The following is a 25,954-nucleotide window of genomic DNA, read 5'->3' as shown; positions in this document are numbered from 1 at the left end:
GTAGGAAAATACATTTTAATGTAAACATCAAAATAGTCATCAGTTTTTGCGTACATTTTGAATTGATAGCATCTCGAGATAAAAATAATTTACACAGGTATTCGTACAAATATCTTTTCAGTACAGTATCAAAATACTGAAGAAGGCTGATAGCAAGTTGTGAAATCTATGTTAAATGTTACACAACTGGTAAAGATATAAAAGGTTTGGGTGTGCACAGGTCTGCTACCATTTTTGTAACAAAGTTGCTGTCAATATTTGCTGCTATGTGAGCAGCAAAATTTCCAATTAACTGGGTGGATCATTGACTATTGTCAACTGAAGTGATGTGAGACAGAAGCAAAGATTTTTCTTTTAAATCATGTACATCACTTCAAGAAACACTAGGTGAGTCTGACCAAGATGAGAACATATTTACCTGCAACTGAAGTCAAGCACTCAGACATCTGTTTGTACATGAGAATCACTAGATGGCCACACTTAACACTTAATATCTTCACAGTACACCTGTATTTAGTCATTTAATGTCAAAAATATGTACAAAACTAATCAATTACAAATGTAAAATTTCTTATTGCTGCAGGCTGACATCCAGTTGATCATCTGTTGGTTCTCTGGTCTTATGACATAACAGAAGGCTAAAAAGGGAGACAGAAAATGGATATTTTAAGTCTGGTTTACAGCAAATAGGCCCTTATTTACTGCACCACTTCCCACATCTGCTGGATTCTTAGAATTTCACCAGTGGTTAGAATTGCTGCTCCAGTAAACAAGTGCTTCATGAAAGCCTCACATTTTCGTTTCTCGCAAGCTTCCCTCTGAAAAACAGACTGTCATGCCAGTGATTTTCATTTTTACTTGAGTAAATATGTAGCGCATAAGTAACTTTTGCATTTGAAAATGAGTTTCGTTGGATAAATGATTGAATGTGTTCGAAGTAGTGAAATCACATAGTGACAAAAGTTGCTTTCAGGCGCACTTTGTTGAACTTCCTGTTTCTAGGAAAAAAGAAACCAGTTTAGTACCACATTTTGTTTACTGTGACCAGTTTGGTTTGCATCGGGCTGTACAGCTGTGCGAAACAGGAAGTGGACTCTGTTTGATGAGGCGTATAATATGAGAAAACTGTCACATTTCATTCACTTCATTGAATTGTGCCAATCCATATTATTTAAGGAAATAGTCTAGTAATACATAATGGTAAAGACTAATAATTTAATAGAATGTCCTGAAAAACGAACTAAATTGTTCAATGCATAAAAGGTAGTTTGTAAAGACCAAGCAAAGAATAAAAAATATTTGTGTGTCAGGGTAGAAGTCGTAAATGAGTGGATCATTTAGTTAGGAAGGTGTTGGGGCTGCAGACTTCATGTAATTAAAGATTTCAACTAGGTCAGCCCCAATGACTACGGGTCCCAGGTTCCACAATACCCACGGGTTAATCAGGGTTCCTGCTTTTGATCAATATGGAGTGACCCCTATCGGAAAGTGCATGTGTGTGCACTTCAGATGAAGTGTCAAGACAACACAGGTGGAACTGTACAAGAGCAACAATGAAGTTTCTTGGTGCTGCTGACATTTTAACAATTAAAATGAGTGCTTTTTCCTTTTTGATGCTGTAAAATATTTAACTCTTACAGTTCTAGCACTCTACAGGGATGGGTATACAAAGTGATGCAGGCTGAAATTGCTGTCTGCAACACAGCTACATGTTCTAGATGCATTAACAGTCAAGTTACTATAAATTTTAAATACTACTAAAACCCCCCAAATTATGTGTTATGCAAAGTGGTGATTTCATTCCTTTTCATTAATCAAAACATTGATCCTGTGGCAACATCAGTCACCTCAATTTTTTTTTTAAAGTTGCTGAACCTAGGAAGTATTTAATTCTAAATAGTTGTCTGTAGTTGCAAGTTGCAGATAATGGAGGGACATGAATCTCCCATAACTAAACTCATTCTACATCAATTTAGCTTTAAATCAAAGTATATATAACATATATACACACATACATACAAGTGTACTTTAAGCAATGTAGTTACATACTGTATAAATACTTTGGATGTGAGTTTTTCATTGTTGTGTAAGGGACAAATATTGCATCTAACTGGTTTGTAAAATCAACGACATCTAACCATTTCAGAAATAATTCTATAAAACTTGGTGGAATGTATGATTGAATGTGAAGCTGATTTCCTCTGTCACACCACCACCCCTATAGCTTAGTGAAATCCCAATCTAAAATGACCCTTATAGATAGTTTGTATCTGCAGGTGGATAAAGAAAGAATTGCACAGTGAGTAAATCAACTGAGACATGGAACATGTATGTGCTGAGAAAGGTCTGTCAATCTTGAGACAGGTAGCCATGACATGTTTGCGCTCACTCCTCACCTCTTCAGAAAGACTGGAAACACTTCTTTACTAAGATAATGAGCTAAATATTTTAATTAAATCTGGTCTATGTCAAAATAAGCAAGGTGAAGATAGCTGGAAAAGCTGACAGATGCGCAAGAATCCTCAAGAAAACGCGGCGTAAATTGTCACAGCTAAGTGATATAGCCTATCTGTGTCTATTGAAGAAGTATTATAGCCCTATTTAACAGGCTACATATAGGATAGGGTATATTTTCCATCTGTTGGCTTGGGCCCAACTGCGTATTGGAAAATCAGGCAGGGAATTTTTTTTTTGCAGGTTCACCACCTGATTCGCAAAGCATACTATCTTCCAATCAACCTAAGGTTCTCTAATGCAAAATGTGCAAATGCTTAATTGGAAAATTATAATCAATTAAAGTGTGTTAATAAAGCACAGCTGATTTGGATCATGCTGTGTGTATTTTGTCTGGCCAACTATGGTGAGCAAAAAGGACAGCTACATGATGGAGTTCTCAAAAGGGCCAGATGCTATGTTTTCATTTTTCTAGTGCCTTTTTAGTGCTCTTCAAAATTATTTTTAAATTTATTTAATTCCTTGTTTTGTTTCCCCTCACACACTAAACGTAAGGAATGTTCATATGGAGACAAAAAAAATCTGCAACATGAGCAGAAAGCAGACTGTAATTGAAATATTTACAGAATTAGAGCATATCATGAAATTTAAAAAGGGTACATTTAAATACAAACATACACAAGAGGGTGAAGGCATCCAAGTACAAACTGCAGAGCCACAGGGTGGTCACCAAGTCAGCTTAGAATTAATGATGAGGGTTACTTTCAAAGCATTTCAAATATATGGTTGAAATGGTACAAGTTAAAAACAGGTAGGATGGGAAGATAAGCAGATATCTGAGACAGACTGCCCACACTCACCATTATGCTACCATGTACTTCTGCAGGCTCTTGCAGACACCTGCCAATGACGGAAAACAACTGTCTCAGCAGGGCCTGGGTCAGCAGGGAGTCTCTCATGGAACTGTATCTTCTACTGTAAGGATGCTTATAGATAACTGTAGGCCCGGCACCAGAAATTGTCCTAATTCCAGTTCCAATAGTGTATATTAAAGCTACGGCAGTTCAAAAGTTGGATTGTAGGATCGAGCTGGTGCAGGCAAGCTGCTATCTGTCCTAGCCTCCCAGCACTCCCGTAAAGCTCTTAGCAGTGTCTCCTGAGGGGCTGAGCAGTTTACTTTGAAAAAAACGATCCTTACATTCCTGCTCTACCTCTGCCACCACCACTCTTCCTTATCTGTTCACTGTGACTCATTTTTAAATTTGAGGAGTGTCATGGAGAAGCAGAATAATTTGGGAAGTTGCAGATGAGACTGAAGTGGGGCAGAGATGCACAAAGGCAAAAGGATAGAGGGGTAGAAGGTAGCAAAGGTAAGGGGAGGCAAGAAATTGAATTGTAGCTGAGGTCACAGATTATAAATTTGATGTATTATGGGATGGAGCCAGTATCAATGAGCGAAGACAGCTGTAGCACGTGGGAGTTGGTGGACACCTGTGTGAGAGCTGGAGAAGTGTCTGCAGCTTGAGGAACTTCGTCTCAGAGTTGATGAGCTGGAGTCAGAACTGCGGTCAGTGTGATGTATCTGGAAGCCAGAAAGTTACCTGGACAGAAAGTTGCAGGAGGCAGTCATACCCTATAGGTGAGGTACATCAGATTTGGATCGTTGTTAGGGATGGCGGGCTGTGACTACAAGTGCAGTATGAGCAAATTGACCACAGTACCGTTGTATGGGGGGGGGGGGGCATTCAAGTGGGGGGAGGGAGTAAAAAAAAAGAAAGGAATGTCGCAGTAGTAGGGGACAGCATCGTCAGGGGGATAGATACTGTTCTGTGCAGCTGAGAGTGAGAGTCCCGAAGGGTTCGTTGCCCAGAATCAGGGCAAGGACATCTCCATGGGGACGGAGAGGAACTTGGAGTGGGATGGGAAGGATCTAGTTGTCATGGTCCACATGGCTGCCACTGACATAGGTACTAAGAAAGTGGTTCTGCTAAGGGAGTATGAGCAGCTAGGGGCTAAATTTAAAAAAAACTGGAACTACAAAAGTAATAATCTCTGGATTACTATCTGAGCCGTAAGCAAATTGGCATAAGGTAAATAAGATCAGAGTTGAATGCGTGGCTCAAAGATTGGTGTGGGAGAATGGGTTTCGATTCATGGGGCACAGGCACCAGTACTGGGGAAACGAGAGCTGTGCAATTGGAATGGCTTTGCTTGAACCGCGCTGATACCAGTGCCCTGACAAATCATATAACTAGGGCAGTAGAGAGGGCTTTAAACTAAATAGTTGGGGGGGAGGCGCATTCATGTGAGGGGAGATTTAGAAAGTTAATGAGAAAGGACAAGGCAATAGTGTAGGGTAGCGATACGAGTAATAATGATATGAGTGTGACAGGCAGGGTCAGGGCATACAAACCTAACAGTGCACCAGCAAATAGGGTCAGACTCAGGAAAAATGGTAAAAGGACAGAATTAAAGGCTCTTTATCTGAATGCATGCAGCATTCATAAGAAGATGGATGAATTGATAGCACAAATAGAAATAAATGGTATGATAGCCATTTCAGAGACGTGGGTGCACAGTGACCAAGACTGGGAACTGAATATTCAAGGGTATTTGACATTTCAGTAGGATAGGAAGAAAGGAAAAGGACATGGGGTAACTCTGTTAATAAAGGATGAGATCAGAACAGTAGTGAGAAATGATCTTGGCTCAGAAGATCAAGATATAGAATCAGTTTGGGTGGAGACAAGAAATAGCATGGGAAAGAAGTCACAGGTAGCCTATAAACTACTCCCACCAAACAGTAGCCACACTATGAAACAGAGTATAAATCAAGAAATAATGAGGGCTTGTAAGAAAGTTACTGCAATAATCGTGGGTGATTTTAACCTTCATATTGATTAGACAAATCAAATTGGTAAAAGTAGCCTTGAGGATGAGTTCATAGAGTGTATTCGGGACAGTTTCTTAGAACAATATGTTATGGAACCAACCAGGGAACAGGCTATTTTAGACCAGGATTAATTAACGATTTCATAGTAAAGGATCCTTTAGGCAAGAGCAATCATAACATGGTAGAATTTCACATTCAGTTTGAGGGTGAGAAATGTGGGTCTATAACTAGTGTCTTAAACTTAAATAAAGGCAATTACAAAGGTATGAAGACAGAGTTGGCTACAGTGGACTGGGAAAATAAGTTAAAAGGTAACATGGTAGATATGCAGTGGTAGACATTTAAGGAGATGTTTCATAACTCTCAACAAAGATATATTCCATCGAGAAAGAAAACCCCTACAAGAAGGATGTGGCTAACTAAGGATGGTATCAAATTGAAAGAAAAGGCATACAATGCTGTGAAGTTCACTGGTAGGCCAGAAGATTGGGAACATTTTAGAAACCAGCAAAGAATCGCAAAAATAAATACAAGAGTAAACTAGCAAGAAATATATAAACAGACAGTAGAGCTTCTACAAGTATATAAAAAGGAAGAAAGTAGCTAAATAGTTGCTTTGTAGTACAAACTTGAGTACTGCTGAAACAAGAGACATGCTGTTGAAGCTTTTTGCCTTGCACTCATGAGGACAGATGCAAGAATACCAAATTTCAAAGGAAGCAACAATTTATACTGCATGAGAAAAGGTGCTGATTGGTTGGCAAGTCGACTCTGATTCCCCATGGCAACGTCTCGACCACTGCACCAGGGAACTATTGTCCCCCGTACTTTTGTTTAATTCAAAAAAGGCACAAAGCCTGGACATGTTCCTTTTGCATGCAGAGGACAGGTCCCTGCATGAGAATATATGTAGCTTCTAGTAAGTGTAAGTGAGCCACATTGCGTGCCCGACTGATAAGCTTAACTTGGTGGTTAGTTTAATTCTTAGCACACTCAGGATTGTTCAAGTGCTGTCCAATCGCAGAATCACACTTAACATTAGACATTGCATTCTGAGTTTTGAAAGTACAGGCTGGGTGAGTACAGTTAGTACTCTGCCTCTTGCAAACAGCTGAAGGGACGTGCCGTTTGATACGATCTGCCAGTTGTTGGGATATACGGCCTACGTACCTGGCATCGCATCGGTGATGAAATTGATATACCACATTACTCATTTGTGTGGTTTTTCTATTGCTACTATGCAATAACAATATGAGTAGCATTTTCCACTACAGGATGCTGCCATCAATCCAAAAAGACGTTCTGCCTACCACATTACTAGAGTAGCTAAAGTAAGCATTGGTCCCTTAGAAGTTTAGACTGGAGAATTAATAATGGAAACAAGGAAATGGCAGAGACTTTGAAAAAGTATTTTGTGTCTGTCTTCACAGAAGACACAAAAAAACCCGCGAATAGTAGAAAATAAAGGGGCAAAAGGGAGGGAGGAACTTAAAACAATCACCATCTCTAGAGAAAAAGTACTAGGAAAACTAATGGGACTAAAGGTTGACAAGTCCCTGGACCTGATGGTCTTAAAAGAAGTGGCTGCAGAGATAGAATTGTTACAGTGCAGAAGGAGGCCATTCAGCCCATCACATCTGCACCAGCTCTCCGAAAGAGCAATTCACTTAGTGCCATTCCCCCACCTTCTCTCCATAACCCTGCACATTCTTCCTTTTCATATAACAGTCTAATTCCCTTTTGAATGCTTCAATTGAACCTGCCTCCACCACATTCTCAGGCAGCAGATTCCAGACCTTAACCACGTGATGTGTGAAAAAGTCTTTCCTCATGTCGCTTTCGCTTCTCTTACCCACCATTTTAAATCTGGGGATGCATTGGTTGTAATCTTCCAAATTTCCCCAGACGCTAGAAAGGTCCCAGCAGATTGGAAATCGCAAATGTAACAAGAAAGGAAGGAGACAGAAAGCAGGTAACTCTAAGCCAGTTAGCCTAACATCTGTCATTGGGAAAATGTTGGAATCCATTATTAAGGTATGTTACAATCAGGTGAGAAAGAGATCTAGGCTTCCCTTTCAGCCTCCACTTGGTCTTACTGTAGCAGGGTTTTATTTTTTAAACACTTTTTTTTAGCTCGCCCTTGGTGAATCCTTGTTCACCGCTTTCCAATCTTAAGGGAAAGAAACCAGCACAAACAGGCTTTCTTAGGTTTAAAGAAGGTAAAATTTTATTAAACTCTAAATCGGTTGACGCCTATGGATACACGACGCGCCCACGCTAGCATGGATACGCGATACGCACATGCAAATAGAGACAGAAAAGAGCAAAGAAAGATACATTGGAAAGGTTTGAGGCAATATCTGAAGAGTTTGTTACAGTTCTTCAAGCTCACTGTAGAGTCCTTGATTGAAGATATGGTCTTGATTTTCGTTGGGGCCCAGTATTATTCTTAAACCTTGTTCACCTTAGGAGACTTTTCTCTCTCTTGGGGTTCACGTGGCTTTTGGAGTTCCCTGAGAAAGAGATGGGAGCAGACAGGCAGAGAGGAGGTCTGCTTCAGTCCGGGAGCCAAGAGCTTTCTGCCAATTCAAACACTGTCTCTACAATTTAAAACTCCCCAAGTTGGCCAGCAGGGTAGTCACGTGACTGGTATAATCACTTCTGGCTTTGTGTATTGGGTGGGTCAGGGAATGGTCCTTTGTTCCAAGCAGTGTCTGTTAATTTGCAAAAATGTCCTTCCAGCCAGGGGCTTGACAATATTAGGCCTTCTCTTCTTCCAGCAACAATTTGAAATTTAATGTCCATGTTGTGAAATTAATATGCCTCATTCTTGGCAGGTGGGAGCCTGCATGACAGGTAGTAGTAGCAGGACATGCAATCAGGCAGTCAACATGGTTTTGTGGAAGGAAAATCATGTTTGACTAATTTATTAGAGTACTTTGAGGATGTAACAAGCAGGGTGGATAAAGGGGAACCAGTAGATGTATTTGGATTTCCAAAAGGTATTCAACAAGGTGCCATATAAAAGGTTATTATACAAGATAAGAGCTCATGGTGTTGGAGGTAATCTATTAGTTAGTCAATCCTCTATCCATGCTAACAGGAAACCGAGAGATGGGTTAAATGGGTAATTTTCAGGTTGGCAAACTAACTAGTGGAGTACCACAGCGATCAATGCTGAGCCATGAACTATTTACAATCTATATTAAATGAGTTAGATGAAGGGACAGAGTATATTGTAGCCAAATTTGCAGACAGTACAAAGATAAATGGGAAAGCAAATTATGAGGAGGACACAAAGTGTCTGTTAAGAGGTATAGATAGGTTCAGTGAGTGGGCAAAAATTTGGCAGATGGAGTATAAAGTGGGAAAATGTGAGGTATTCCACTTTGGCAGGAAGAATAGAAAAGCAAAATATTATTTAAATGGAGAGAGACTGCAGAATGCTGCAGTACAGAGGGATCTGGGTGTCCTCATACATGAACCACAAAAAGTTAGCAAGTAATTAGGAAGGCAAATGGAATGTTGACCTTTATTCCAAGGGAGAAGGAGTTTAAAAGTAGTGAAGTCTTGCTACAAATGTACAATGCATTGGCAAGATCGCGAGAATACTGCTTACAGTTGTGGTCTCCTTATTTAAGGAAGAATATACTTGCATTGGAGGAAGTTCAGAGAAGGTTTACTGGGATGATTCCTGGGATGAAGGGGTTGTCTTATGAGGACAGGTTGAGCAGCGTAGGCCTATACTCATTGGAGTTTAGAAGAATGAGAGATGATCTTATTGAAACATGGTAGACAGGGTACATGCTGAGAGGATGTTCCCCCTTTGTGGAGGAATCAAGAACTAGGGGGCACGGTTTCAAAATAAGGGGTCTCCCATTTAAGATGGAGATGAGGAGGAATTTCTTCTCCCAGAGGGTCATTAATCTTTGGAATTCTCTCCCCCAGAGGCTGAGCTAGACAGATTTTTGATCTACAAGGGAGTAAAGGGATATGGGGGGGGGGAAGGCAGGAAAGTGGAGTTGAGGCCACAATCAGATCAGCCATGATCTTAATAAATGGCAGGGCAAGGTGGTCTCGAGGGACCAAATCGGCTACTCCTGTTCCTATTGCTTATGAATAGGGCAAGATGTTTTGGATAATTTTGAGGTTATGGAAAGTGGCAAGGAACACGGAGTGTTGAGGTGATACTTATGTGGATAATAATTTCAGTGGTGGTGTGAGTGAGGTCGGGATGTTAAACACCATAGACAGATTAGAGAGGATATTTTGCCCTGGCTGTAGTCACTGAAAGTATTGTTAGAGACTTTGACCAATGCCAGCCTGGTGCTGGAACCAGTGCAGAAATTGGACTGAAGGGATTTCAAGAGGGAGTTGAACACAGACCTAGGAGCCATATCGTACTCGAAGCTCAGAGATGAAAGCGGATTTAGCTAAAGGGTTACAGTTGGAGAAAATGAGTGAGGCCAGTACATAGGTGTGGTGTCCCCTATAATCTTCAATATTTAGGATCTTTATAGAAGTGGAGGTTTCCTATGGAGCCAAAATACACTTAGAAATGTAAGATATAATATGGTTCTTTGTAACTTCTAATGATATGGGAAATACATTGTATTCAAAATAATATTTTAAACTTCTTCCAGTTTTGTAAGATTAATTTATTTGGAATCCACGGGCCACTCTAACATTTTCTAACTATATGGTTGGGTGGTCAGCCAACATAACTAATATTTATACAGCACCTTTAAGTAGAAAAAGATGTGAAGGTACTTCACGTTTTGGAGTTGGAGGCAATCTGATGATCGAAGGTGTTGTTAAAGATGTAGGTTTTAAAAAGTTTTTTGAAGGTGTATGAAACAAGGCAGTGGGGATAAAAAGACTGCGGGTGTGCCACCTTTGGTAGAGCACAAGGATGGGGAACATACAGTAGACTAGAGTTGGAAGAGGTTACAGGCTAGGTAATCTTAGAGATCAGAACAGGAATATGCCTAACCTTTGTGCTCCAGCATGAGTTGTCAAGGTCCAAAGTTAAGCCTGCCTGATGGTTATGGTCTTGAATTTTACCATTATTAGCAATAAAATAGCTCACTCATTTGCTGGCATTACTTTTCCTCCTCAACTAGCAAGGTTTACATTTGGAGATAATTTTAGACCTTCTCCTACTTACCACAACCCATTCTGTACATATCCCGTTAGCATCAAAAACATCTCAGTGTCAACAAATCTGACAACTTTCTTGATCTTTTCCTGACCTTTCCCAGTTCTGATGAAAGGTCATCAGAAAGGTTAACTGTGTTTCTCTCTCCACATACTGAGTATTTCCAGCATTTTCTGCTTTTATGACAACTTTCCTACTATTTAAGGGCATCATGTCTCCTTATGCTGCTTATATTTGTGCACTCTTTCAATCAGTCTCCTACTTTTCCTAGAGCCACAGAAGGTTCTAAGATGTTGCCTGAAGATTTAGAGAAGGTGTCTTGGGGGACCGTGCTTCCTTATCTTTGGTTGTGGGCTGTTTCCCTTTTAAGAAGAAAGTAGAAAGTGTGAAGGCACTGAAAATGCAATCATATAGAATATGCAACCCACATTTCAGAGATACTCCTTAATGGGGTGAGGTAGCATTCACTGCCAAAGCCTTCTTCCTAGATCATGTCCTTCATGGGCCTCCTTCCCTTGGGCTGATAATATGGGTTTCCTTTGCCAGATTACAGACAGCAACATCTAAGCTGAAGATTCTTTAAATTTAGGGGCTCGGTGTCCTGAAGAAATGCCACATTGTATCTTGCAGTATATTGCACCCACCCCACCAAAACAAACTGTCCATTAAAGGGCACTAATAGAGGCAGAAGTTTATCATGAATGGGTAATGATCGTGCCCTGAGGAAAATTGGGCTGGTTTTCTACAGTTACACTGACAGGCAGAGGTGTAATTTTGTTGGGAAAAATCAAACCACAGATATCATCAGGAATTTGTTGATTAGAAGCTATAGTTTGTATTCACACGACGAGAGGAATAACAAAGATGATGCAGCTGTCAAGTTCAAGACAGCTTTTTACAATAAAGAATATTCTGGTAAAATCTTCATATAAGCTCTATCAACATTTTGTCCTATGCAGTGGATGTTTGGACAAAAACAATACATTCTTGTCTGCAAGATCAAGATTTTTGAGAAAGGACCTTTAAGTTTAATGCAACAAATTTTAAGTGACTGTTGAGAAGTATGAAATAAAAGCAGAACATTAACCTGTCTCCTCTTGTGTGGATGCTGACTGACTTGCTGTGTATTTCTGGCATGTCTGGTTTCATTTCAAAGTTTGGATTCCTTCCAAAAAGATGAGAGAGAGAGAAAGAAATGAAGGAAAGAAAAGAAAGTCACATTTACTTCCCCATTCTGTGAAATAGATGCTGCCACAGTCAGCTTTCAGTTAATATCTAAGTTTAAGAGTACAGACAGTAACAGAAGAGTTAAACTTACAGCTTGACACACAATCTCCCATTTATTTTTCTATTAGCTGCTTTTTTAAAGACCTAAATCTAATGGTTTTTCCATTTTTGGTCACTTTTATGATATTTTCAAATCAGATTATTTCCACCCTGACCAGAAACCTGCCTCTGTAGGAACCACAGCCCTCCTGTACCTAACCTATGTTGTTAATGACTTCCTAACAGGAACACAAAAATCAATATTCACACTCACATTCTGACCTTCACAGGTTGGTCTCACAAAAACTGTGTTGAGTAAATGACACATTTATAAAAATCTCAAAGCAGCTTTTATACAACTATAGTCTACTGATTTTTGAAAAAAGTCTGAATTAAGTACTGAAACCACTTAATTATTAAATAATTTGAATTAAATGATTTCAAGTGAGAGTAGACTGCATACATTTACAATTGAGAGAGACAAAATGACACAGTGCCTGACCTCTCAAACATGCTGCTGTCAAAACGTCAAGTAGGCAGAGGACAAACATGCTCCAAAATGAAAGTGCTGATACAATACTTGTTTAATATTACATCAGTCAGGCAGACAGAAGGAAGGCAGCGCAGGAGTCCCCTGCGGTCATCTCCCTCCAAAACAAGTATACCGTTTTGGATACTGTTGGGGGAGATGGCTCACCAGGGGAAGGCAGCAGTAGCCAGGCCCATGGCACCGTGGCTGGCTCTGCTGTTCAGAAGGGCGGGAAAAAGAGTGGAAGGGCTATAGTCGTAGGGGATTCGATTGTAAGGGGAGTAGATAGGCGGTTCTGTGGTCGAAAACGAGGCTCCCGAATGGTATGTTGCCTCCCAGGTGCACGGGTCAGGGATGTCTCAGATCGGCTGCAGAACATTCTAAAGGGGGAGGGTGAACAGCCAGTTGTCATTGTGCACATAGACACTAATGATATAGGTAAAAAACGGGATGAGGTCCTACAAGCAGAGTTTAGGGAGTTAGGAGCCAAGTTAAAAAGTAGGACCTCAGAGGTAGTAATCTCAGGATTACTACCAGTGCCACGTGATAGTCAGAGTAAAAATGAAAGAATAGTCAGGATGAATGCGTGGCTTGAGAGATGGTGCAGGAAGGAGGGGTTCAGATTTTTGGGACAGGTTCTGGGGGAGGTGGGACTATTACAAATTGGACGGTCTACACCTGGGCCGGACTGGAATCAATGTCCTTGGAAGTGCTTTTGCTAACGCTGTTGGGGAGGGTTTAAACTAATGTGGCAGGGGGATGGGAACCAATTGAGGTCAGTTGACAGTAAGGAGGTAGTAACAAAAGCCTGTAAGGAACTAGATAATGAAGTCAGTGTGACTAAGGGGAAAAGCAGGCAGGGAGCAGATGATGAATATATAGGGACTGGTGGTCTGAGGTGCATTTGTTTTAATGCAAGAAGTGTAGTAGGTAAGGCAGATGAACTTAGGGCTTGGATTAGTACCTGGGAGTATGATGTTATTGCTATTACTGAGACTTGGTTGAGGGAAGGGCATGATTGGCAACTAAATATCCCAGGATATCGATGCTTCAGGCGGGATAGAGAGGGAGGTAAAAGGGGTGGAGGAGTTGCATTACTGGTCAAAGAGGATATCACAGCTGTGCTGAAGGAGGGCACTATGGAGGACTCGAGCAGTGAGGCAATATGGACAGAACTCAGAAATAGGAAGGGTGCGGTAACAATGTTGGGGCTGTACTACAGGCCTCCCAACAGCGAGCGTGAGATAGAGGTACAAATATGTAAACAGATTATGGAAAGATGTAGGAGCAACAGGGTGGTGGTGATAGGAGATTTTAATTTTCCCAACATTGACTGGGATTCGCTTAGTGTTAGAGGTCCAGATGGAGCAGAATTTGTTAGGAGCATCCAGGAAGGTTTTCTAGAGCAGTATGTAAATAGTCCAACTCGGGAAGGGGCCATACTGGACCTGGTGTTGGGGAATGAGCCCGGCCAGGTTGTTGAAGTTTCAGTAGGGGACTACTTTGGGAATAGTGATCACAATTCCGTAAGCTTTAAAATACTCATGGACAAAGACGAGAGTGGTCCTAAAGGAAGAGTGCTAAATTGGGGGAAGGCCAACTATACCAAAATTCGGCAGGAGCTGGGAAATGTAGATTGGGAGCAGCTGTTTGAAGGTAAATCCACATGTGATATGTGGGAGGCTTTTATAGAGAGGTTGATTAGCGTTCAGGAGAGACATGTTCCTGTGAAAATGAGGGATAGAAATGGCAAGATTAGGGAACCATGGATGACAGGTGAAATTGTGAGACTAGCCAAGAGGAAAAAGGAAGCATACATAAGGTCTAGGCGGCTGATGAAAGACGAAGCTTTGAAAGAATATCGGGAATGTAGGACCAATCTGAAACGAGGAATTAAGAGGGCTAAAAGGGGTCATGAAATATCTTTAGCAAACAGGGTTAAGGAAAATCCCAAAGCCTTTTATTCATATATAAGGAGAAAGAGGGTAACTAGAGAAAGGATTGGCCCACTAAAGGACAAAGGAGGAATGTTATGCTTGGACTCAGAGAAAATGGGTGAGATTCTAAACGAGTACTTTGCATCGGTATTCACCGAGGAGAGGGACATGACGGATGTTGAGGTTAGGAACAGATGTTTGATTACTCTAGGTCAAGTCGGCATAAGGAGGGAGGAAGTGTTGGGTATTCTAAAAGGCATTAAGGTGGACAAGTCCCCAGGTCCGGATGGGATCTATCCCAGGTTACTGAGGGAAGCGAGAGAGGAAATAGCTGGGGCCTTAACAGATATCTTTGCAGCATCCTTAAACACGGGTGAGGTCCCGGAGGACTGGAGAATTGCTAATGTTGTCCCCTTGTTTAAGAAGGGTAGCAGGGATAATCCAGGTAATTATAGACCGGTGAGCCTGACGTCAGTGGTAGGGAAGCTGCTGGAGAAGATACTGAGGGATAGGATCTATTCCCATTTGGAAGAAAATGGGCTTATCAGTGATAGGCAACATGGTTTTGTGCAGGGAAGGTCATGTCTTACCAACTTAATAGAATTCTTTGAGGAAGTGACAAAGTTCATATACATGGACTTCAGTAAGGCGTTTGATAAGGTTCCCCATGGCAGGCTGATGGAGAAAGTGAAGGCGCTTGGGGTCCAAGGTGTACTAGCTAGATGGATAAAGAACTGGCTGGGCAACAGGAGACAGAGAGTAGCAGTAGAAGGGAGTTTCTCAAAATGGAGACGTGTGACCAGTGGTGTTCCACAGGGATCCGTGCTGGGACCACTGTTGTTTGTGATATACATTAACGATTTGGAGGAAAGTATAGGTGGACTGATTAGCAAGTTTGCAGACGACACTAAGATTGGTGGAGTAGCAGATAGTGAGGGGGACTGTCAGAGAATACAGCAGAATATAGATAGACTGGAGAGTTGGGCAGAGAAATGGCAGATGGAGTTCAATCAGGGCAAATGCGAGGTGATGCATTTTGGAAGATCCAATTCAAGAGTGAACTATACAGTAAATGGAAAAGTCCTGGGGAAAATTGATGTCCAGAGAGATTTGGGTGTTCAGGTCCACTGTTCCCTGAAGGTGGCAACGCAGGTAAATAGAGTGATCAAGAAGGCATACGGCATGCTTTCCTTCATCAGACGGGGCATTGAGTAGAAGAGTTGGCAGGTCATGTTACAGTTGTATAGGACTTTGGTTCGGCCACATTTGGAATACTGCGTACAGTTCTGGTCGCCACATTATCAAAAGGATGTGGATGCTTTGGAGAGGGTGCAGAGGAGGTTCACCAGGATGTTGCCTGGTATGGAGGGCGCTAGCTATGAAGAGAGGTTGAGTAGATTAGGATTATTTTCATTAGAAAGACGGAGGTTGAGGGGGGACCTGATTGAGGTGTACAAAATCATGAGAGGTATAGACAGGGTGGATAGCAAGAGGCTTTTTCCCAGAGTGGGGGTTTCAATTACTAGAGGACACGAGTTCAAAGTGAAAGGGGAAATGTTTAGGGGGGATATGCGTGGAAAGTTCTTTACGCAGAGGGTGGTGGGCGCCTGGAATGCATTGCCAGCGGAGGTGGTAGATGCGGGCACGATGGAGTCTTTTAAGATGTATCTAGACAGATACATGAATGGGCAGGAAGAAAAGAGATACAGAACCTTAGAAAATAGGCGACATGTTTAGAGAGAGGATCTGGATCGGCGCAGGCTTGGAGGGCCGAAGGGCCTGTTCCTGTGCTGTAATTATCTTTGTTCTTTGTTTTTTAAGAATCTGGCTTGCCCACTCAGAATTGGCTGGTCTAATGACAGCCTTCTTATTTACACTGGCACTATATTCTACAGAATGAAAAGCACTGATTGCCCCTCTCTAAAACTAAGCCTGATATTTATTTTATTTTAATTTTATTTAGAGATACAGCACTGAAACAGGCCCTTCGGCACCAAGTCTGTGCCGACCAACATATACTAACCCTACAGTAATCCCATATTCCCTATCACCTCCCTACACTAGGGGCAATTTACAACGGCCAATTTACCTATCACCTGCAAGTCTTTGGGTGTGGGAGGAAACCGGAGCACCCGGCGAAAACCCACGCAGACACAGGGAGAACTTGCAAACTCCGCACAGGCAGTACCCAGAATCGAACCTGGGTCCCTGGAGCTGAGGCTGCGGTGCTAACCACTGCGCCACTTTTGACACCACAATGTGCACACATAGTGGGGGTGCGCTCCTGTTCCGTTAAAATATTGATCTATATATAGGTTAAAAGAAAGGTTTGAAGGGCATAGGTGAAAGAACATACTTTCACAGTAATAGTTCTCAGGTAAGTTTAGTGCAAACCAAAAACCATTGTGATACCCCAATTACAGCGTTGTAAAATGTTAGTTTTTAAATACTTTCACTCCTATCCTTTTATACTTCATTCTTGTTTATCAAATTATCTCTAGAATGACAAATACACATTGATGTAAATCCAGAATTTTTCAATGCTATTGAAGGAAGGTTGTTTTACTTGCACTGTACGGCAGCTCTATGTCCAAACCAGTAAACTATTAGAGCTAATATGAATGGCGAGTGTTGGAAAAAAAACATGCACAGTCCCAAGTACATAAATATTGCTCCAAAATATTGCAGTAACTGGGGTCAATAATTAAATCAAAGAAAATTAAGTTATATTTTTGGCCCCAAATTAATTACTTATTATGCTGACATAGTGATGAATGCAATGTGACACTTGGACTTCTCTAATATTAAACCGGGGGGATGGCAAGTGGGCAAGTCAAGGCATGTCATACTATTCCTTCAACCAAGTGTGGAAGAAATGTGCAGTTGATCTGAAGGCAGGAGGCCAGTGACTGTACTGCTATATGCCTGGCACTGCAGAGTATTTATGCAGCTGTGTCAAGGAGCAGGAAACTCGAATCTCAATTCCATCTTCTGCTGACTGTTACACCAAAGATTTCCCTAGATTGAGAACTCCCACCAGAAGCAGCTGTATCTGATCAGGGTCTGTCCTATTTCAGATCTTAAGAATCTGCAGGTTATATATTTTGATGGAAATGTGTGGCAATGTCAATTCTGTATCTAACGAAAAATTAGTTTTCTGTGATAGCTGGGAGCAGTCTGCTTCTGTGAGAGGGAGCAAATCCGCACACTTCAAAGTAAGTTACTGACCCCATTTATGCAGATTACTTAACAAGTATTCCAAATGCCAAGCATCATCTACATTGCCGTTCCATTGGGACAGGTGAGAATGACCCATTGTGACAGTGTTGCTTTATTCTACAGATATTAAAAATTGGATCTGGAAACCTGCACTTTGTGCCTTTACCGCTCGTTTTGATTGACAGCTTTGAGTGATTGTGAAGAATATTTTTTGATCTTTCTAAGCCAGGGCAGTGCCTCTTGTTTTTCCAAAGTATTTCCACTTTGTCGAGCAGCTAAGGAGTCAGGGCGATTAGCGCACTCTGTGAGTGGCCAGTCTCATTCAAAATCTCTTAATCATGAATGCTTGCTACTTCCAAGACTTGCTACAGATCTAAGACGCTAAGGGGATGATTTTCTCGTGATACTTTAAACCCTAAAGAGCTCCATGGTGGCCAAGATGGGGTCTTAAGCTGAGATGCTGGTTTAGCCCATGTTTAATGCAAGACTCCACCTTGGTAAAGGAGCTGAAGCTTGCACTAGGAATGGCTGCCCAGAGGATCATTAAAGGATTGACTGCCACTTAAATTTCCTGCTAGCGCTCCTTAATGAGATTGCACTGCATTTTGTTCAGTAGCACTTCTCCTAATAGTGACCAGCTGATTGGGAGCAAAGAAACTGTTGCAGAGGATTTTGAGCCTTACTTAAGGATACATTATCCTTTACTGTTCACTTGCTGCTGGAGGTTTTCTTTTGTTCGTGGGATGTGGGCACCACTGGCTAGGCCAGCATTTATTGGCCATCATTAATTTCCCTTGAGAAGGTGGTGGGGAGATGCCTTTTTAAACTGCTGCAGTCCTTGGGGTGTAGGTACCCAACAGTGCTGTTAGGAAGGGAGTTCCAGGATTTTGATCCAGCGCCTTTGAAGGAACGGCGATATAGTTCGAAGTCAGGATGGTGTGTGGCTTGAAGGGGAACTTGCAGGTAATAATGTTCCCATGCATCTGCTGCCCTTGTCCCTCTAGGTGTAGAGGTCGTGGGTTTGGAAGGTGCTGTCGAAGGAGCCTTGGTGAGTTGCTGCAGTGCATTTTGTATATAGTACAAACTACCGCCACTGTGCGTCAGTGGTGGATGGGGTGCCAATCAAGTGGGCTGCTTTGTCCTGGATGGTGTCGAGCTTCTTGAGTGTTGTTGCAGCTGCACTCATTCAGGCAAATGGAAAGTATTCCATCACACTCCTGGCTTGTGCCTTGTAGATGGTAGACAGGCACTGGGGAGACAGGAGGTGAGTTACTCACTACAGAATTCCCAACCTCTGACTGCTCTTGTAGTCACAGCATTTATGTAGCTGGTCCAGTTCAGTTTCTGGTCAATGGTGATCCCCAGGATGTTGATAGTGGGGGATTCAGCGATGGTAATGCCATTGAATGTCAAAGGCAGACGGTTAGATTCTCTCTTGTTTGAGATGGTCATTGCCTGGCACTTGTGTGGCGCTAATGTTACTTGCCACTTATCAGCCTAAAACGGGATGCTGTTCAGGTCTTGCTGCCTATAGACATGGGCTGCTTCAGTATCTGAGGAATCGCAAATGGTGCTGAACACTGTGCAATCAGTGGACATCCCCACTTCTGACCTCATGATGGAGGGAAGGCCATTGATGAAGCAGTTGAAGATGGTTGGGCCTAGGACACTACCCTGAGGAAGTCCTGCAGTGATGTCCTGGGACTGAGATGATTAACCTCCAAGAACCACAACCATCTTCTTTTGTGCTAGGTATGACTCCAACCAGAGGAGAGTTTTCCCCCAATTCCCATTGACTGCAGTTTTGCCAGGGTTCCTTGATGCCATACTCTGTCAAATGCTGTCAAATGTTGAGGACTTTTGAAACACATCAGGAGATTTTCTGGAACACCTGGTCAAGACTTCACCAACATTTATTCCAGAAATTCTCAGAAGACTTCACCTAAAAAGATTAAGTCCTGTGCTTCTCTACATTATTGGTCACTTCATAGGAGTCACCAGGAAAAAGGGAGTGCTTGGTCATCAGCATTTTGCTAGGGTCCTCATTGAGCTGCAGGAGGAATGGGAAGAGGAGGTGAGGCCTGGCAACTGCTGCAGGAGAGGAGGACAGGAGAGGAAGGGGGATTCCTCCTGCTCTGGAACTCCTGCAACAGGACCGCCAGAGCTGTGTTAGAGAAACTGCGCCCTCTCACTCGGTCCCTGAGCCATTCTGCAACGTGCCACTGTATGTCAGCCAGCACACTCCATACCTTCAGTGGAACTGGGTGAATGGAGCACACATATACTGCTCCACGGAAATTACATCCACACAAGCAGTCAGATTTGGGAGTGGAGATTTGATTGTGGGAGGTGACTTTTTCCCTGCGGATGACAGAAAGTATCTGTTGAGATCTGTTTAGCACCTCCAGGCAAGTTCAAATTATGGTAATAAGCAATTAGGACCAAAACTATATTCTAAAATCAAACTTTCAAATTTAATGACTGATTTCACCCTTTCACCAAAATAACTCCCTATAACTTTGTCTCTTATTATTAAAGTGCTTGTACATGTTATCTGAGGTATATGGACTTTCAGAATGTTAGCTGTCAGTCAGAGGTGAAGAGCATAATAGTGGCAAGCTGCATATGCTCCGTATGTACCTCAGTAGTAAAGGGGTTCATTGTTTGTCCTGTGGTTTGCTATACCAGATTGCACATGCAGTCAGATTTGAGAGCAGAGAGTTGATTGTGGAAGGTGACTTTTTCCCTGGGGATGATAGAAAGTATCTGGAACATGCCTGAATCCTAACAGCGGCATCGAGTAGAGAGTGGGACAAAGTAAGAGGATCTACTCACACCATCTCAGCGCATCCTGAGAGACTTATTCAGTAGCTACTCTCCATACCCAGCTGTAGCATGATTTCTGAAGACATTCAGCTTCAGAACCCGGCGGGTCAGTGTGAGGACGAGGAACCTGGTGAGATTCTGTACTGGTGAGAAAACTTTAACAGAATATTGGGGGTAATTTTATCCCCCCAACAAAAAAGGTGTTAAGAGTCGGATGAGAGATAAAAATATTTAAAATCGCATCCCCGACCCTAATCCACCTACACCCAGGTTTAACTGAAGTGGAGCAGGGGTCGGGCAGCCAACCCATTCCCAGGAAACAGGCTGGCCATTTAAATATTATAATGAGGCTGGGAGCCTGACATTTAACCTTAATCTTGGCTGGCCTTTCTACCCTGGCCTCAAGAAACCTGACAGTTTTGGGGAGAAAGGTAAGTGAGTTACAGCACTGCTTGTGAACCAGGAAGAGCATGAGTGCTTCCATCCAGCCCACCAGGCTACCTTCTTCCTTGTCACCAGACATCCTCCCAAAGACCACCCCCAGCCTGAAATTGGGGTTCCGACCTTCCCATCAATATCAGTGCCATTATTTTTCTGGCAGTATGTTTCTCCAATATGAAGTGTTGGAGCACTTTGAATAATAAAAAGCCTCTACCCTCAATTATCCTTCACCTTTACATGGATTTGACTGTAAGTAATGTACATGAGGCTGCTGTCAAGACTGCTGTCATAGAGTCAGACAGCACAGAAACAGGCCCTTCGGCCTACTATGTCCGCAGGGCCTGTTTCTGTGCTGTATAACTCTATGACAGCAGCCTTACGTACATTACTTACACAGTCAAATCCACATAAAGGTGAAGGATAATCAAAAATGCAACACTGGGTTTGGCTGTGTCTGATGTCATTTGTTTACTAAATTAATCTGGTATAGATAACAGACGAATCCTACTTTGCCTGTGACATTTCCTGATGATTTCAGGCACTGCACCTTTTCCAACAGGGATTGTCTCTCCTTTATCAGCTCATTCTGCCTTTGCAGTAGCTCCACCACCTGCTGTGCACTGGCCTGACTGTGCTGGTCCAACTGATGTAGTCTGCAAAGACAAAACAACCACAGATGACACATAGGATAAATTCTCTGCCCTGTTACATTGCAAACTGGTGGTAAACCTGGTCTCTTTTCGTAGTAGTTTTGGATTTTCATATCTAATCAACAGTCACAAGCAAAACTAAGGGTTGTGAGCCTTGACATCGGGTGTAAGAGAACTATTCGAAATCAGCGACATCATAGCCAATGAGGTTCCTGTGGCCACTCCACTGTTCTGTGGCAATGGTTCACTTTTCTAGCAACACCATAACTTCACTTATAATGATAAGCTGCAACCCTTTAAGGGCTACTGCCTCACAGGATTTCTGATGCCTCAGCTCACTAGATAAAACGTTGCGCGTGATAGTACCTATTCAAAAAAGAGGGAGAAACAGACATTGACTACAAGAATTTAGCAGGGGCACTCCAAGTGCACCATACTACAGGCATGTACAGCATCGATTAAAGTGGTGCTCAGATCTGCAAGTGTTCTTAGATTGTGCATCTGATCCAGGCATACCACTCTTTAGAGCAGTTAACTGAATATGGCAGAGTCAAGTATCAAAGAGGCTTTGAACAGGTTAGTATAGAGAGCTCTTCACTTCAGCTTGTAAATATCAATATGAAGATGTCTAGCCAGTAGCTACAAAGCATATTGAGCAGGAATATCTGTAGTTAGAGATTCAGACAATGTTCTTTGATTTCCTTTTAGAGATAGTTACAGCCTCTAAAGGTTCAGATACCTGACCCACTTTCCCCAAACCTGCACGTCCTACTTTTGTGCTTTCCATTCAAAAATGCGCAATTCTGCTCTTTTTTTCATTTATTACTAAGCAGTTTTTTTAGCTGAAGTTTTGCTGACAAACCAATTTGATTGTAGCTGTTCATTGATAACCAGTGAACAGCAGCATGGCGAGGCAGATGAGGTTACCGAGCCACTGCAACCAGTAAGTGGAGCTAACACAATTTTATAACTTAAATGAGTTCAATATCAATTTAAATTGGCCAGGTCCCCTTTGTGTATTCATTTAAATCTCATCTGATCTTGGCTATGTTTCAAGCCAACAGATTAGGGAGCTAATTAATGTACAATTTGTTGCTGTTTTAGTTGTGGTAAGTTAAGTCCATCTTTCTGTATGTGCTAGTGACAGATGAAAACTTAAGACCTCCTTTCAAGAGGAGAGTAACTTACACTCAGGTATCATGTTTATATTAAAATCAGCACAGGAGGGTAGAATCTGCTGCTTGCTGTCTCTGGATTATATACTTTTCTGGTGGAGTTTCCCCCTATCAGGTACATGGAACTTTTACTGTGTGGTGTGCAGAAATAAAGTAACTCAGTTACTATACTGGCTTGCAATGCTTTGTGTATATGTAATGGCAGAAATATTTAGGTTTGGCTAAACTCAACTTGGTTAGAATACTAAAATAAAAGCAAAATGCTGCAGTTGCTGGAAATCTGAAATAAAAACAGAAAGTGCTGGAAATACTCAGCAGGTCAGGCAGCATCTGTGGAGAGAGAAGCAGAGTTAATGTTTCATGTCTGACCTTTCATCAGAACTGGCAAAGGTTAGAAATGTAATGGGTTTTAAGCAGGTGGAGGGGGGAGAGTTTCAGGGGAAGAGAACAAAAGGAAAGGTGTGAGATAGGGCAGAGGGCAGGAGAGATTAAATGACAAATATGTTACGGGACAAAGGCAAAAGGATGTGTTAATGGTTGTGGTGAAAGACAAAGCATTAGTCCAGAGAGAGTGTTAATGGCAGAATAATGAGCAGCTCTATTCAAAAGCACAACATGAAAAACCAAGTAATAAAAACAAGAAATGCTGGAACCACTCAGCAGGTCTGGCAGCATCTGTGAAAAGAGAAGCAGAGTTAACGTTTCGGGTCAGTGACCCTTCTTCGGAACTGACAAATATTTGAAAAGTCACAGGTTATAAGCAAGTGAGGTGGGGGTGGGGCAAGAGATAACAAAGGAGGTCTAGATTGGACCAGGCCACATAGCTGACCAAAAGGTCACGGAGCAAAGGCAAACAATATGTTAATGGTGTGTTGAAAGACAAAGCATTAGTACAGATTAGGTGTTAATACACTGAATATTAAACAGCAGCAAGTGAATTGAAAAAAAAGCAGTGGGTAAGCAAACTGAACAAACTAAGATGAAATGAAATAAATGCAAAAAAAAGATTGTAAAAAATGTAAAAAAGAATGTAAAAAAAAAGGAAGAAAAAATAACTAAAAATGAAAGTAAAATGGGGGGCTGTTTAAGGCAGGCACATGGTTAAAGAATAAAATAAAATAATTTTAAAAAAGGCCTGTCATGCTCTGAAATTGTTGAACGCAATGTTGAGTCTAGAAGGTTGTAGTGTGCCTAACTGAAAGAAGAGATGCTGCTCCTCAAACCTTGCGTTGATGTTCACTGGAACACTGCAGCAGGCCAAGGACAGAAATGTAGGCATGAGAGCGCAGTGGTGAATTGAAATGGCAAGTAACTGGAAGCTGGGGGTCATGTTTCAGAGTGAGCGGAGGTGTTCCGCAAAGCAATCACCAAATTTGCCTTTGGTCTCCCCACTGTAGAGGCGACCGCATTGTGAGCAGTGAATACAATATACTAAATTGAATAGAATACTATCCAAGTGAAATCTGAACATGGACAATACTTAAATTTTTTTTACATCCATTTCTCCTTGGGATGACCGAGATGGATGGGTAACTTCATTGAGTTATCTCAGTGACTTTTCATGCTCTGTATTACTCTCACATGTGTTCAAGTCTTCAGAAGACGGAATTTTCCTCCACACAAGATCAGATGGTTGTTCAACCTTGCCCGTCTTAGAGCGAAGACTAAATTATGGAAGGTCCTCATCAGGGAACTCCTCTTTGCTGACGATGCTGCATTAACATCCTACACAGAAGAGTGTCTACAGAGACTCGTTGACAGGATTGCGGCTGCCTGCAACAAATTTGGCCTAACCATCAGCCTCAAGGAAACAAACATAATGGGACAGGACATCAGAAATGCCCCATCCATCAATATCGGTGATCACACTCTGGAAGTGGTTCAAGAGTTCACCTACCTAGGCTCAACTATCACCAGCAACCTGTCCCTCGATGCAGAAATCAACAAGCTCATGGCAAAGGTGTCCGCTGCTATGTCCAGCCTGGCCAAGAGGGTGCGGGAAAATGGCGCACTGACACGGAACACAAGTCCGAGTGTTTCAAGCCTGTGTCCTCAGTACCTTGCTCTACAGCAGTGAGGCCTGGACAACGTATGTCAGCCAACAGCGACGTCTCAACTCATTCCATCTTCGCTGCCTCCGGAGAATCCTTGGCATCAGGCGACAGGACCATATCTCCAAAGCAGTAGTCCTCAAGGCGGCCAACATCCCCAGCATATACATCCTACTGAGCCAACGGCGCTTGAGATGGCTTGGCCATGTGAGCCGCATGGAAGATGGCAGGATCCCCAAGGATGCATTGTACAGCGAGCTCGTCACCGGTACCAGACCCACCGGCCGTCCACGCCTCCGCTTTAAAGATGCCTGCAAATGCGACATGAAGTCCTGTGACATTGACCACAAGTCGTGGGAGTCAAGTGCCAGTGATCGGCAGAGCTGGCGGACAGCCATAAAGGCGGGGCTAAAGAGTGGCTAGTCGAAGAGACTTAGCAGTTGGCAGGAAAAAAGACAGACGCGCAAGGAGAGAGCCAACTGTGTAACAGCCCCAACAACCAATTTTATCTGCAGCGCCTGTGGAAGAGTCTGTCACTCTAGAATTGGCCTTCATAGCCACTCCAGGCACTGTTTCACAAACCACTGACCACCTCCTTCTCTTACCCATTGTCTCTTGAGACAAGGAGGCCAAAGAAGAAGAAGATTACATCAGTAGGTGGATGCTGCTGTATGTCGGCTGAACTTTGGTAGAAGCCCCTACTGTTTCCTATTCCTTTTCTTTTGTTTAATATCTTAACTCTTCTTGGTGCTACGACTGGTGAGATGGCTACATGGGCATGCCATGTTGTCAGAAACATCAAAACATTTTAAAGGAACACTCCTGTTCTCATGATTTACCCAATGAGCCTGGGGTTAATTCAAGAGTGTGTGGATGATTCCAGGACTGAAGACCATAATTTTCATTAGCAGCTCAGTTGGCATGTGCTAAACAAGTGCCTGTCTGAACTTGCAATTCCAATTTACTAAAAATGCTTACTATTTGCTCCTTTTGATCGAATTCTATTCCAGATGTAGCAGCAAAGAGTGGAACGTCATCCAGGAATAATGCTTTGCTTCCTTATTCATGCTTTCAACATTCACTCTAATTATCCTCAATCCATTTTCCAGTTTCACATCAAGGCAGGAATATGTTAGAAAACTAGTGTTTGTGTTGTTTAATTTAGCTTCACTTGCAGAAAGAGTCATTAGATGGATTTCAGTACAAATTGGTTATTTTGCACAAGCAATCAGTAAGAAATCCTAATTAAAGCATAACATTTCTTGGCAAATTACTGACACATTTATTAGGACTCAGCTGGCTGAGTTCTGCTATCTGGATGTGTTTCTTTTTGACTATTAAAAGAACACAAGCAC

At 42.2% G+C, this 25,954-nt stretch overlaps 1 protein-coding gene across 12 annotated transcripts in view; it reads right to left on the bottom strand.

The window, feature by feature from the left end:
- sdccag8 (SHH signaling and ciliogenesis regulator sdccag8) overlaps positions 1–25,954 on the bottom strand; it is a 402,434-nt gene continuing 376,480 nt past the window's right edge. For 2 of the 12 annotated variants that reach the window (XM_068045388.1, XM_068045386.1), the window contains 2 exons: positions 21,232–21,376; positions 566–998 (listed from right to left, as the gene is read on the bottom strand). In XM_068045388.1, coding sequence (XP_067901489.1) covers positions 855–998; positions 21,232–21,376 — 289 coding nt within the window. In that variant the 3' untranslated portion in view covers positions 566–854. Of the gene's footprint in view, positions 999–11,592; positions 11,671–21,231; positions 21,377–25,954 lie in introns of those variants that run through there. The other 10 variants (XR_010976278.1, XR_010976277.1, XR_010976279.1 and 7 more) reach the window with 10 other exon arrangements.

The sequence above is a fragment of the Heterodontus francisci genome, chromosome 13, assembly GCF_036365525.1.
Source record: "Heterodontus francisci isolate sHetFra1 chromosome 13, sHetFra1.hap1, whole genome shotgun sequence".
NCBI lineage: Eukaryota > Metazoa > Chordata > Chondrichthyes > Heterodontiformes > Heterodontidae > Heterodontus > Heterodontus francisci.
Note: the sequence above shows the minus strand (reverse complement) of the source record. Positions and strands in the feature narration are given on the sequence as shown.